The sequence below is a fragment of the Gordionus sp. m RMFG-2023 genome, chromosome 1 (assembly GCF_954871325.1).
Source record: "Gordionus sp. m RMFG-2023 chromosome 1, tfGorSpeb1-WG-v2, whole genome shotgun sequence".
Taxonomy (NCBI): Eukaryota; Metazoa; Nematomorpha; class Gordioida; order Chordodea; family Parachordodidae; genus Gordionus; species Gordionus sp. m RMFG-2023.
The window spans coordinates 79,920,265-79,935,537 of NC_088775.1; the positions used below are offsets into that span (position 1 = coordinate 79,920,265).

Here is a 15,273-nt window from a genome sequence, read left to right on the forward strand (position 1 = left end):
ATGGCTAAAAATTGACTTAAATGGCTAAAAATATAGTAATTACCAAACTATTCTCGTTAGAGCCTTACAATTCAATTATATGGTCTGAGCCCAAAAATTTTATATATTTTTTATGAAGTTAGGCAAAATAAAAAAAAAATCCCTAATTGATTTATCCCCGAGAACAATTTTGATTATCATTTTGACTTTAATAATAAAAAATTTCATACCCAAACCTGGTTCAAATATTTTAACAAATTTTTTTAAAAATTGAACATCTTATCATGAAAATGAGAAACTAATTTAATGATTAAATATCATGAAAATTGTTAAGAAACCAATTTAAAGATTTAATATCATAATTAAATTATATTGATAAAAGTTAAACACATCATGTAATCATGAAAAAAAGTATGCAGAAATTACTTCTCTCAGTTTCAGTACTATGTTGTGGCTCTGACTTGATTTTAATTGATTTAATTTCAATCTCTTCCTTTAATGTATTTAAATTAGCAGCAATCAGTTTGTTATTTTCAATTTTTGTAGGCGAAAGAATTAAAGGGATTTTTGAGCTCTCATTACTCATCATTTTCAATTTTTCAACTCGTTTCTTTAAATTAGATAGTGCTAGAGATTCATTTAATTTTTTTGTCACATCACCTTCACTTTTAACAATAGTATCTATTATTGTAACATCATTGTTAATATTATTTTTTATATTGCTTAAAATGCTATACTCTATACTCATTTGAACAGTGTCAGGTTTACTTTCCAGATCCACTTCAGGCTGTATAATTTGAGGGCTGCATGGTAAGACTAATTTTTCATATAAATCATTATTCCCTTTGTCTTTAAGTAATTTTTCTTCTTTGACATTAATAGTGACTTCAATATCTTTATCTTTATAAACCTCATTAGCTGTTAGTCCTGATTTCTTAGTCAATTCACGGCAGAAAATCTTGGATATGATTTTATTTTTATGATTTATTTTATCAATTTTAGAAGTGAATGTTCTGTTCAAAAACTGGGGTTCCCTTTTAGCCTTTGTTTTGCCCATATCAAAATTATGCGATATTTGCTTACTGTGAACTTTTAAATCATCAATTTTTAAAATTTTTGTGATTTCAACATCAGGCATATGTTTAAGACTTACAATTGGTTGAAATATCTGTGCTAAATTTTCTATTGATGGATATCTAAGAAATTTCATTTGTAAAGGTGTGAATGAACATTCTCTTATATCTAGAATATCTTTTAATTGTTTAAATCCTTGTTTATATATCCATTTGTCATTTCTAACAATTCTTTTTAATTTAAAACATAATTTTTTGGTGTTTTTTACTTTACATTTTTCTAAAAAATTTAATGATCTTTCCAAATATGAAGTTGATATATCATTATATTTCCTTTTATTTGTGCTAATATTCTCTATATGCTTCTTTTTTTTTCTTTGTATAATTGTTTTACCTTGAAAAAACATTCTAGGATCAAAAACAGTACTATTCATTTCAGAATTACTAATTTTTTGAATATTTGATTCAATATTTTGATCAAGCATTTTATTTTTTTTAGATTTCTTGTTTATTTTAAGATTCTTAACACTATGTTTAGGAAATATAGTTGGGATCTGATTAGAATTCTCCATTATCAACATTGATATAGAATCATTATTCATCATTATTTGATTTTCCTCAGGTTGCAAAGATAAGAATGTATTATCTGATGTACCAATAAAGTTTTGTAATTGTTGCTGTGATAGCATAGTATTTTCGTTATTATCTAACTGATCTATATCAGTTTCTATCAATATCATTTGATCTTCATAATTTGATTCAGGTATTGTGAGCACAATTTTGTTTTCATCATTCAAAATTATCTGATTATGAAGGACAGAATTATTATAAATAGTAGATCGTGATTCTTTCTGAGTAAGTTTGTCATTTTCGAAGTCGATTTCCGGATATATTGTTTCCTCTGCCTCATCTTCCAATGTGCCCACTACTGCATTAAATTCATCAAAATCATTGAAAATGCTGGATTTCTATTTAAATAAAATTAATATAAAAAAAATTTGGTTAGTTATATAATAAATTATTAATTTTATTAAGAATAGTACTTCGGTCATAGTGATTTAAGGTAATATACAATCTTCATATTTTTGCAAATTTGCTCACAGGCTGTAATGGATAGCTGATGCTAATGATATAAATATTCAATAATAATTTTAAGGCACATGCTAAACATTAAATAACAGTCTTCACTCTTCAACAACATTAAATATTATCATTATCATATGAAAAATGTAGTAATTTACTGATTCGTGAATTGATTTACTTTTATTCAAATAAAAAGAAAACTATAATTGAAGATTAATTATAGGGTATTGCCATAGCGGCTAGACTCCTAGATTTAAAATAGATAATGTTTGATACATTTAAATATTAAAAATAAAAAATTTCAATATTTCCAAATTTTTTCTTTGATGAATTCTGCAATTATTTTTATTATTTATAAATTTTACAGTTTGAATCTCTATTTACATAATAATATTTTGATTAAATCCTTAATCGGACTGTTATTAAAATCGCCCTAAATCGTGCTTCTTAACAATAATAATACATAGAGACAGAGTTTGAAAAAAAAAATTATTTTGTAGATTTTCTTTTCCCAAAATTATGCGCAGAAAATCTTTGAAGATCATAAAATTAAAGATTTTTCTTGAAAGAAGAAAAAATTTTAAAAATATTTGTAATCAAGAAAAATATTTTATTCATAAAAATCGCAAAAGATTTATTCGTAAATACAAAAGATTTTTTAAAAGATTTAGAATTTGAAGTAAAATTTGTTCAAATTAAAAAAATCTTCAGAAGTCAGAAATCAATAATCTTTTCAGATTTATATTTTTGAAAAGAATTCCAAACTCTCTTTTGATATAATTTAGTAAACCCGTAAATAAACACCAATAAAAAGCTTTAGGAATAAAAAGCAATGGAAATAAAACCTCAGTGAAACATAACAAAAAACACCAGAAAATACCAACTCAAAAAAAAACCACCTACCATAAAATGATAAGCGCATAGCGAAAACCCATTTGAACTACCCAATGAAAAACCTCTAGGAAAAATAACCTCGGAACCCTCTCCCCTCCAATTTAAAAAATCCTAATTGCGCGATAAGAATAAGTTAGGTGGTTTGGTTTAAGTATTAAGGTAATCATAATTTTCAAGGGTGGTTCCCCGGTCATATATTTATTAGTAATGGGTAAAGCAAAGTAAGAAGTAAATCTGCCTCTAATAAATTTTCTTTTAGTAGCCGCTGTCATAAATTCGAAGTAAAAAAGATCAAAAAATAATATTAGCTATTATTATTATTATTATTATTATTATTATTATTATTATTATTATTATTATTATTATTATTATTATTATTATTTTTATTATTATTATTATTATTACTATTATTATTATTATCATCATCATCATTGAGATGTAGCTAACAGTGGTTTCTATACCCACATGGGCATCTCAAACAAAACCTGCTGAAAAAAGAAATAGATGTATTTTAAAAAATTTGTTTTCTCTACGCTTAACACACTCATTTATGTGTAGCCAGGATTTAGCTAATGGGAGGGGGGCTATTGTGTGGGGTGTTGCCCTATAAATTTTAATAGAGGGTTATAGTTATTACCTCTTTAGCTATATTATATTTTTATAAAAATAAATTTTGGTTATTCACTTTTTTATTTAAAATATTTACTAAAATAGGTAAATTTCCAATGGACAGAGTAAATTTATCATTTTCTTAACCCTTGGTTACGCACTTTTATGAACTTAAATAAGTCTGAATTATTCATGATTCGCGTTTTATTTTATTTCTAAAATCTATGAGGTAAAAAAACATTTACTAGTTAAATTTATATGACTTTATATAAATTTATTGTATTAATAATGTAAAAGGAAAAAGATTGGATTTAAAAATAAATATAAATTTCTGAAACATAATTTAAGATATGTGCAAAAATCAAATAATAAATGGCTTCCTAAAACTTCATCAATGTTCAGCATATCTCAGTAGCATAGAAAATGGGAGGGTAGGGTTTGGGGTTGAGAACTTCCTCCCCACTCCCCATGGAAAATATAATTAGATAAAAAAAAATCCCTAATACTTAATTATTTATATCTAGAAAAAAAAATTGCTATCATTTCTATAAAATTGATTTAAACCCTCTCCTCAATTTTCCAACTCTAATTCCACTTCTATTTTATATAAAATCATCTCAGAAATTTATTCTCCCATTTAAGAAAGTGCGCGAAATAATCTTAAAATATATGAATAAACCTGTACTGTAGACATATTTAATTTAATAATATTTTCACATTTAAAAATTATTATAAATTATATTTAAAAAATTGAAAAACAGAACCTTTTCCAAAGGCGCTACAATTCTAATGGGATTAATATTTCATCTTTTTATTGCGAATTTAAAAGTGAACTTAGTATTTTATTAAGCAATGAGCCTAAGTTTTTTAAGGTAAAAAATGATCTATTATTATCGTATCCGATTTAATTCCACATTATCAATTCATCTTATTTGTATTACATATTCCAAAGAAACCACAAATTTATTTGACTACAATTATAAAAGTATCATATATAGCCAGAAATTTCAAAAAAAGGTTATTTTTTCATAGTAATTTAATTTATATATTTTTTATTATAATTAGTGCTTCTATATTTTTCCTTTTATCTTGAATCTCGATCAATTTTAGAAATTTTCCAATTTTGCTAATTAATTATTTCTTTATACTGACTACCAAACGGATTGAAGCATTAAACTAAAATGTAAGTTACGTATTATCTATATTTATATAACTCAATTCAAAATATAATGAGATTTTAATAACAAATAATGTTTATAAAGCAGTGTAGTTAAAAGCTACTTTTAAAAGTAGCGCTCTATCGCTACCGCTTTAAAAGAAAGTAACTAAAGTTTTTACGCTATTTTAGAATATTTTTTGAAATATTTTTTACATTCCTCTATTTTCACAAATGAAATATAATGGTATAAAAATATGTCAATAATTTTAAATATATATTATTATTTTTTTTTATTGTATTTCAATAATAATAACATTTCTATGCAGTCATCCCTAGGTTTAGAGCGAGATCAGATAATATAAGCTTTGCAGTATTAAATAATCGTTCAACAATAGCACTTTGGGGCAATGCAGTACTAAACTTAATATACATATTTTGATATAAGAAAATTCATCATAAATATTTATTTGAGTATTTATAGATTTAAAAAATATGTCTAGAGGATTTTCGGAAGTATTATTATTTATTTCAAAAAAATCTTTTATAGTAGCTGGTGTTTTTGATCTGGCTAGAGTATTCTTGTTTAGTAAAATATTATTTAACACTACAATTTGTCTCAAGTTTTGATTTGGGTTCAGTCAAATTTATATATGCCACAACTTGCAACTTTGGTGAAATAGCAGCTATGTCTAACATCTAGATAATAAAGACAATAATTAATAAAATATTATCATTAAATAAATGAGTCTGATGATAAAATAAAATGTTAATATTAATTATTCATTCTAATTTTTAATTTATAATACAATTCTGAAATAATATCTTATGGCCAGTTGAAACATTCCATATTTGAACTGCGCCAAAAAAAATCAACTTTCACATAAACTCATTTAGCTCAAAACTATAATAGATATTTGATTTAAATTTTATTTTAAAGTTAAGGATTAGGCTTTACGTTGATACCAATAAATGGTTTCTCAGTTGAAGATACTAGTCTTGTTTGATGATAGAACTTGGCACATCTTACAACGAAATTTAAACCCTGTGATAATGTTTTTTATCGAGATTAAAATATTTTGCGAATTTAGGAAAATTAAATTTCATATTATCATCATTTTCCAGCGAAATTGCTTTGTCCATATGATCTGTATCAAAATTTTTTGTTTATAAATCGGTTTCATTTTTTGTGGTTCGCAAAACTGACCGAAAAATTGATAAGTAAGTCAGGCACTATAATCAGCGGAAACCAGATATTTACTCTATATTTTCTATTCTCGTATGTTAAAAATTTGAGCATTTTTTTTAAATTATTATTTTGCTAATAACATTTCTAATACATCAGTCCTACCATGGATTTAAAGTAATCTGCAATTAAGCATTAAATATTGATAAAATTCTCAGAATAAATGGTTTCAGCTGCTCTTTAATAGTAAGGTTTGGCAAATTGTTGCTAATATATTTATTTTTATCCTTTATATAAATACTATACTGCTTAAAGCGCACTTAATGTGCTGCCATTTGTTTTCTCCCTTTTATTTTAACTTAATGCAGGTATTCTCAACCACTTCCCAAAAGAGTTATCTGACTTTCTCATAATGTAATTCGTTTTTATCTCGATTTATTTAGTCATCATATCTTTTATAAAGGTGCATTCCGCCCATTTATTTTTTTCCAACATTTATTCTTACTATTGATTATTAAGTAGCTTTACCTTCGAAACTTAAGGTCATCCATGATAGTGATAAACATGAATAGACGTCAAGAATTATCCAGGTGAGATTACCAAAAAAAATTTGTCTTAATATTTTTGGCTTTCCCGTTGTTATTTTTATATCATTTAAAAATATGTAATAACTTCACATCATATCTCTTAAAATAGGCTAAACAATAGTAAGCACTGATACTAAAATCTATGCCAATATTTCGTGCTTTATTTTATGTAAATAAACTATAAATTTAATGAATTGGCGTAAATGGAAACAGCAGATATAAATAATCTAGCTTCATACACAGTTTTTTTAAAAAAAGTCACTAGTTCTGCAGGATATTTTTGATTAAAATCGGTATATATTATACAGAAGCCTCACCAGCTTTTACAATCCCAGGGGGCTCAAATAAAAAATAGGGGGACTTCACTCCCTCCACATACTTTTTATTTTGCATGTCTTCGGTCCACTTCGGTTGGGTTTTCTTTTAATATATTTACTTGATTGAAATTTGCAAACCCTTAACCAGTATTCATAATTTCATCTTTTGTCATTTTTTATGCTACATACTAATACTAGCATATAAATAATAAAAGTAAAACAATACAAAACATATGGTAAGCTAAAGATAATATTTTTTTAAATATTTATCTATTTATTACAATATTAAATATCTATGATTGCAGAATAGATATAATATAATTTATAATATCAAAAATCATTAAATATTTGGGATTTCGAATATGAAAAAATTTTGCAGGTAAAGAATTAGAAAAGGGGAAAAACAACCATTTTTTCCTACAATGTCTTATTACAGTATATATTTGTGATTGCGGATATAAAAAAAAATTTACAACTAAAGAATTACAAAAGTGATAAAAAAATGTTTATTTATTCCTAAAGAATTGATAATGGTTTTAAAAAAATCACACAAGGCAATATAATTCTTAGCAACGCCTATTGACATAGGTCAAACTAATATAACGCTCTATAACCATTTTTTTAATATTTATTATTCATAATTAATCTTCATATCCAAAAAATTTAAATAAGATTAGTTTAACAGTATATTTCATTAAATTTCTTTGTTGAATTACAACTCTTTCATTATCCAATATATTTTTATATGGATTGTTGTTACCATGAATCAGCCTTACCATATCATGATGCTAAGTATCCTCATCAGATCCCATGCTTATATCCAATTTTATCTTAATTTATCTATTTTATTTAATTTCTGCCTACATCATGTGTATCTCTCGCACTCGTAATTAATCTTCGTTCTTCATTATTCAAAAAATCTAACTAAAACTATTTAAAAGATTCTATTAAATGTATTTTGTTGAACTTAAACTCCTTCTTTATTCAATATACCATTATATGGATTGTTGCTACCAAGAAGTAGACTTCATAGTTTCTTAATCAGATTTCATGTTAATAACTAATTTTATCTTTAATTATATTATAAAATTATTACTATCTTAGTTCATAACTCCAAATTCAATCTCACATTAGCCTCTATTGTCTTACAAATAAAATATTTTATATATAAATTAATTTGCGCATTTCCTATTTTATTTGCTTCCATTACTTATATTTCTCAGAACTACAATTTATTAGCTAAAGCATAGTTTGCAATTGAAAAACTGTATTTTAAATGTACTTTGTTGAGCTTCAACTCCTTCATTGTCTCCTCTTCTTCTGTTTAAAATATCATCAACATCAATATGTTTCCAATTCCAAAAACATTCCTCACAAGCTCAATATCTCTTCTCCCTTCATTATCTAATAATTATGAAATAAATGAGTAAAAGATGTTTTAAAGAGTTTTAATAAAGATGGTTCATATATTGGTTTGGATCTTAGAAATATTTTTAGAAAGAGGCATAGTAAAGTAAATATAAAAATGAGAAATATAGTTAATTAGTGATTTTGAACTCGGCTAAGCACAAAATCAAATTGGATTAAATTTATTTTTAATTAATAAACAATTATATTTATTTAATTAAGATTGCAACTTAATTTAAATAATATTAAATCAATTAGGATTGTAATTTAATATAAATAATACTAAATCAATTGAGTTTCAACTTTTAATACCTGATTGTTATTTATACACTATGAGTGATATTGATATTCCATTTTTAACACAGAATTTTTGTAATTAATAACATAGCGAAAATATTTATATGTACTAATTAATAATTAAAATAGCACTCATTTAACAAAAAAAATTTATATAGTTTTATTAATTTTTTATAAATAATATCACATCTATATATAATACATAGCATAATTCAAAAAAAATTTGTTCAGGGGGCTATCAAATATATTTTTTTTCATTTAGGGGGCTATCAGGAATTAATTTAAAAAAATTCATTAAGGAAGGCTATTCAAATTTTTCAGGGCTAGAGCCCATGCCCGCCTTCTCCTTACAGTTTATTGAAGGGGTTTACTGTGTCTGGTTTAGTCCTGTGCGCCGATGTCCCAATTGACGGCGGCGGTTTTTTTAATTTTTTTATCAGCGTTCGGCGGAGCGCCGATTTTGCCGCTGCCTACTAAATTGTCGGCGGCTGCGGCGCAATATTTATTTAAAATTTTTTTTAATGAATTTAATTTATAAATCAATTTATTTTTTAATGAATTATATTTATAAATTAATGTATTACATTTTTTATAATTTATTTGGGCGATCTTTTCTAACACATTGTTAACATAGTTTAATTGATCATAAATAATTTCCTGTCTCACTACAATTTAAATTTATGTATTTTCTCATTTTCAGAAATAGACTATGGAATTGTATTTTTACTCAGTTCAGAGTCACATCAACCAACACATATAAGAAATATTCTATTGATTTTTATTATAATTAAAATAAATTTGGAATGCAAGCAAAATATAAAGTATGAAATATAATAAGTCAGAATTCAGATTTAGCAAAATGATAATTGTCATAAATAAACAGTATTTTATCAAGATTTGTGGGACATAAAGAAGTCCTTTTAGCATTGAGTATTAATACAGCAATGGAAAAATTCTTTCGCTGGGTGTATTGGTAGGTATACAAAGAACCTTCCTAGCTAAATTAGCAAGCATAGGAAGTTCCAGTCGCTCAAAAGATTAATGCATCCTCTTCTGGGATATTATTATGGCTGAGCAAAATATTATTATTCTAGATTACTAATATTGTTATAATCGATACTTAGAAGGGAATGTTTACGAGCTAATTTAGTTATATAAGAGCTTGATGTTTGACCATTATCCTCAACTTGAATTTCACTCTGTGCATTTTTATCATGCTCTAAAAGTTTTAAATGTCGAATTAAAAATTGCAATTATGTCGTAGAATTCGAATTTAAATATTCTGAAGCAACTTTGAGATTTTGAAATCTGGGATCAAGTAGAGTTTCTAATATCAATGTTTAAAATATAATTTTATTAATAAAAATATAAAATAACTTGAAGTTTAGTAATGGGAAACCTATGGTCAAGCTTTTTTTTCATATTTTCTTTTAAGCATATAATATCTGAGCAATCAGATCTATTGATTTGTTTATGAGCTTCTATTTCACTGCGAAATAATAACCCTAAGTTTATTGTCGATCCTTTTTGGGAGAAAAAAAATTCCACCGACTCTCGGAATGGATTAAATACTGCGTAAAGCTCATCAATTATATCCCATTCATTATTAAAGAGTTTTAAAGATTGTTTTCCTATTTTATTTAGAACATTATTTATAGGAATTTTGTTTGCGAACACTTTCTATCATAATTAATATGCTATGCCAGCGGGTAGGGCAATTTAATTTTAAAGTTTCTGCATTAATTAGATTGATTGGTGCAATGCCATTTCTATTATCCGATTCATCAGACATATCAAAATGGTCATCAAGGTATGGATCAGAGTCATCAATATCCAAGATATGACCTGTCTCATAAATTGACTGCAGACATTTACGATGTTCAATCTCAATTTCACATTCCAAATCAGCTACTCGATATCTGAGGGCTGAAATAATTTCTTAAATTTTTTTAATGAGAATATCAATTTTGGTAACTTTTTTATGCCATCAACTGAACCAAATTATGAAGTCCATGCCTTAAGCATAAATGATGCTCATAATCCCCTAATCTGACGCTTCTTTTGACATTGGCCTGATGCTCATAATCCCCTAATCTGACGTTTCTTTTGACATTGGCCCCAGCATCAGTTACCATTTGTATTATTTTGGCTTTTAAATGGAACTCCTCTTCATATAAATCTCAGATAATATTGTTTCTTCAGTATGCTTTTGAGTCACATTTCTAGTTGCTAGGGTAAAATATTTTAAATCAAAATTTCCATATAAATGATGAAGACTAAATGTGATATAATTTCGACGCTTGAAATGATCGGTCCATAAATCAAAAGTGATAGAACAAAATTTTGAGAATCAATCAGATTTAAAACATGCGCTTTATAGATAAATAAACATCGTCTAGTGCACCCCTACTAATGGTTGTCCTATTTGGTAATTCTGAGGAATAAATTATCTTATATTTCTATTTTTTAGGCAATTTATTTTTTAATAATCATTTTATATAAATTTTAAACTGAAAAAAGAAAGAAAGAAGGACGTCCTCGGAACCAGCGTCTACATGGCAGAAAATTTGATGGAGGCAAACCCCTCCAAAATCTACCCATACCCACCTAAAAAAAATCTTGCGGCCTTCGGCCGCGAAATTTACAGACCTACGATGGTATAGTGATTTTATTTAAAAAATCTTATCTGCCACCATTTATAACCTTACAACATAATTCTATTTACAATCTTTCAAGCCTATTTAGGGAAAAAAAATTTAAAAATTTGTAAGTGATAATGAACTTTTATTTAAATAATGCAATCTTTTCATAATTTGGTATTCACTTTATTTTCATAAAATATATATAAGTGAATTAAATGAGATAACATATTAATATTTCTATGAAAAAGATCTAAAATATTGTAAAAAATATAAGACGAATAATGAATTATAGTATATTTTGCATTGAAATTATAAAATGTTAAATTAAATATACATTATTTAAAAGCCTATATATTCGCTGTGAAAAAGATACATTAATTATTTTATTAATAATTTGGATAACCTTATTGATGTTAAAGCAAATTGTGTTATAATATCATCAATTGTAAATTTTTCAAAAACATCAATTTCGCTGGATATTAACAGTAAATTTTCCAAAAATGGGTCCGAAATTTTATTCCGCATTCGAGTTTTGTTAATTTTTACTTTACTCATGGCTCTTTCGGCTGAACAGGAAGTTGTAGGAAGGGTTAATAAATATTTATATAATAAATTTAAATTTGAATAAGAATTTAATTGATTTAAAAGTCGGTATGGTAATATAAAAGAAAATTTTATCCATTTTTTTATTTTGGTCATGATTTCGCTGTTGATATTTTCTTTGGTAATTTGATCGTTTGCAATACCTTTAATTATATACAATTACAAACAAAATATCAATAAATTACTTTCATCAATATATAACGCGTCATTCTTTTTAACTTTTAAAAGATCTTCGCAAAAAATGATTGATTGAGACTCCAAATATAAAGAGCGAAAATCATTATATTCATCAACAACGTTTTGGACATCCAATTGATAAGTATTACAAATTTCGGATATTTGCCATTCTTCTATTTTTTCATTATCCATAATTCCAGCGGGAGTAAAAATGGATATCTGTGATAAAAAATTTAAACAATCATAATTAAATCTATCATTTAGGTGATTAATTATTGCATTTAGAACAGGGAAAAATATTTCCGTTCTATATCTATAATAATAAATAATAATTTAAATTTTTTTAATTTATTCAACTTGTTTTTTTTTGTTCAACATAATTATTGAATTCTGTTTGATCCAATTTGAGTATTGATTTCATATTATACAAATCAGTTATTACATTATTCTTTTTCAAAAAACTATTAGATAAGGAATGTAATTTTAAAAATATATTGTCTCCATTAGCTATATTTTAAAATTATTTATAGAAATAGTAACTAATATTAACCTTTTAGTTTTGGTAATTTATTTTTTGTATGTTGTATTAATTTGGTTACCAAAGCCAAATCATTACCAACTGCCTGCATTTCAATACAAGCCTCATGTGTACATTTCAATATTTCTTTCAAAATGAAAAGACTTAATATAAAATTTTCATCTTTAATTCTTGATAATAACCCATCGGCAATGGAAGAGGTGCTTGGGTCATTAGAATCTTTTAATTCAACTAATGATGCTAAAATATGTTCATAAACACCTAAAAAGATTTCTACAGATTTGTAGGATGATGACCAATTTCTGAAAATATATAAGTTTCAAGTTTCATTAAAAATATTTTATTTACCATGTTGTGTTTTTAATTCTTTTAAGAGATTTCTTGGACTTTCTCATTTGATATTTAACAAACACACCTTGACGTCTAACTCCATTCATAAAATTATATAACTCATCTAATATTCCCATTGCCTTTTTAATTTCAATTTTGCATCCACAAACATGAGCAACTACTAAATTTAGCCGATGTGCATGGCACCAAATATAGATGGCTTTTGGAGCCTCTTTCAATATTAAAGCCTGCATTCCTTTGTATACTCCTCTCATATTCCCTGCACCATCCATACTTTGTCCAACCAAATAATCAAGAGGAAGACCAAGATCATTAAACTTAGAAAAAACATGTTTCTTTATATTTTCCCCAGTGGTTTCTGATGTTGTAAAAACATGTATGATCCTTTCTACAGGATGTGGATGCAGATCATCTTCTATATACCGTACAAGCAAAGCTATGCATTCTTTTTTAGACACATCATATGTTCCATCTAATATGATGCTATAGGCACGATTCTCTTTAATTGTTTGAATAATGCTTTTTGTTATTTTTATCTTAATAATTTCAGTTATTTTTTTCACGTGGCCATATGACAGTAAATTTATATAAGGTCTCGAAATTTTATCTGATTTTTTTCTCCGCAATTTTTCGTTGTTATCCATGTATGCACGTAAAGTTGGAACCGTTTTTGCCATTAATTTTATGAGACACATAAAATTACCTTCATTCGAATTAGAACCCCAAAAGGCTATATTACATTTTATAAGGTACATAATGGCATTGATAATATTATGAACTATATTACGATTTTCCATGATTATATCAAGCTTATTTGATAGCAAATGATCTTGAATGCGTTTATTTGCAAGCCAAGTCATGTTTGCATATTCACAATCTTTATGAAGAGAAGATGCTTCGTGTCTCTCTAAGTCACGCTTTATGTTTTTCCAATTATTTACCCCATGTTGAGTCCAAAAAGTATTGGACTTAGGGCCACCAAACATAATACAATATAGACAAAAGACTTTGTCTAAAGTAGTGCTATAAGATAGCCAATTTCTGGGGTTGAGGGAACCATCTATATTAACCTTTCTATAATAGGTTATATTCATGCTCCTGTTTAAAAAGTAAAAAAAAATATATTGGTATAGAAATAATGGATGGGTAAAAATTAATGAAAATAAATATTATTTATAACCTCTTGTTAGTAACAGGATATTGAAATTTATTTGTACATGGCTGACAAGGGCCTACGGCAATTATGAAATTTATCAAAATATTTGTCATCCTAAATAATATAAAGTGAAAAGGGTCATTTGGTTCCTTTTTTTTGTATAGCTGAATAAGACTTGGACTTAGAATATCCTCATAATTTATTCCCTTCAAAAGTCATTATATAAATTTTATTTAAATATAATGCCTCATGCAAAGTAAGTGCCTCACTAGAACCGGGGATTGGATGAGGAGATAATACAATTTGTGAATCTTCAATATTGGAGATTTGCTATAAATAAAGAGTATAATTTGTTTACTTATGAAAATCTATTTTTAATATAATTTCAGCCAAATGGTCATTTTATTCTTAGCTACATTATAATTAAGTTAATCAATAAATGTTGGAAATATTTAAATGTCCTAATTTATTTTCTTCAAAAGTTATCATATAATTCGTATTTAAATTAAATACCTCATCATGCAAAGTAAGCGCCTCACTGGAACTGGGGATTGGATGAGAAGATAATACAATTTGTGAATCTTCAATATTGGAGATTTGCTATAAAGAGTATAATTTGTTTACTTATGAAAAACTATATTTTTAATAAAATTTTAGTCAAATGGTCATTTTATTCTTAACTACATTATAATTAAGTTTTTAATAAAGGTTGGAAATATTTAATTAACCTCATAATCATAATTTATTTCTTTCAAAAGTTATCATATAATTCGTATTTAAATTAAATACCTCATCATACAAAGTAAACACCTCACTGGAACTGGGGATTGGATGAGGAGATAATACAATTTGTGAATCTTTAATAACTGAGATTTTCTATAAATAAAGAGGAGTTTAATTTCTTTCCTTATGAAAACTATATTTTTAATAAATTTTTAGGCAAATGATAATTTTTTTTAACTACATTATAATTAAGTTTTTAATAAATGTTTTAATTCTACATGAACACATGATTGAGAAAACAGGTATTAAAAATATTATGAAGTCCAACATAAAGTTATCAGGTTACAATGGAAAGATGATACAAGTAATAGGTAAAGCACAAGTGAATGTAGAATACAAAGGGAATTCACATATTTTGAACGCAATAATCATAAACATCAATATGACTTTGTTAGATCATGTAAAAACATTTTTAAAATATACTTGAAAGATCCA

At 25.9% G+C, this 15,273-nt stretch overlaps 2 protein-coding genes and 1 long non-coding RNA gene across 5 annotated transcripts in view; all 3 read right to left on the reverse strand.

Moving 5' to 3' along the window:
• The window catches only part of LOC135931722 (uncharacterized), a 33,500-nt gene extending 25,234 nt beyond the window's left edge, over window positions 1-8,266 (reverse strand). Inside the window, exons 1-2 of one of the 3 annotated variants that reach the window (XM_065468997.1) lie at window positions 8,167-8,266; window positions 406-2,020 (exon numbers count right to left, since the gene is read on the reverse strand). In XM_065468997.1, coding sequence (XP_065325069.1) covers window positions 406-2,020; window positions 8,167-8,190 — 1,639 coding nt within the window. In that variant the 5' untranslated portion in view covers window positions 8,191-8,266. Of the gene's footprint in view, window positions 1-405; window positions 2,021-2,095; window positions 2,210-8,166 lie in introns of those variants that run through there. The other 2 variants (XM_065468995.1, XM_065468996.1) reach the window with 2 other exon arrangements.
• Window positions 8,267-12,892: 4,626 nt separating this feature from the next.
• LOC135930782 (zinc finger MYM-type protein 1-like) lies at window positions 12,893-14,177 on the reverse strand. The gene is made up of 3 exons (XM_065467570.1): window positions 14,080-14,177; window positions 13,687-13,997; window positions 12,893-13,629 (listed from the first exon to the last, which is right to left on the reverse strand). Exons 1-3 carry the CDS (start codon window positions 14,166-14,168, stop codon window positions 12,893-12,895), a joined length of 1,137 nt encoding a protein of 378 aa, XP_065323642.1. The 5' UTR covers window positions 14,169-14,177.
• Window positions 14,178-14,218: 41 nt separating this feature from the next.
• On the reverse strand, window positions 14,219-14,914 carry LOC135922091 (uncharacterized). Its single transcript, XR_010570730.1, has 3 exons — window positions 14,845-14,914; window positions 14,569-14,655; window positions 14,219-14,385 (listed from the first exon to the last, which is right to left on the reverse strand). It is a non-coding gene; the product is annotated as an uncharacterized LOC135922091 (long non-coding RNA).
• Window positions 14,915-15,273: the final 359 nt, after the last annotated feature.

Coding starts and splice junctions, on each gene's coding strand:
- LOC135930782 (XM_065467570.1), bottom strand. CDS start 14,168: ATGACAAATATTTTGATAAATTTCATAATTGCCGTAGGCCCTTGTCAG. Junction 13,998..14,079: donor TATCCTGTTACTAACAAGAG/GTTATAAATAAT, acceptor CTTTTTAAACAG/GAGCATGAATATAACCTATT. Junction 13,630..13,686: donor TGATATAATCATGGAAAATC/GTAATATAGTTC, acceptor AATGTAATATAG/CCTTTTGGGGTTCTAATTCG.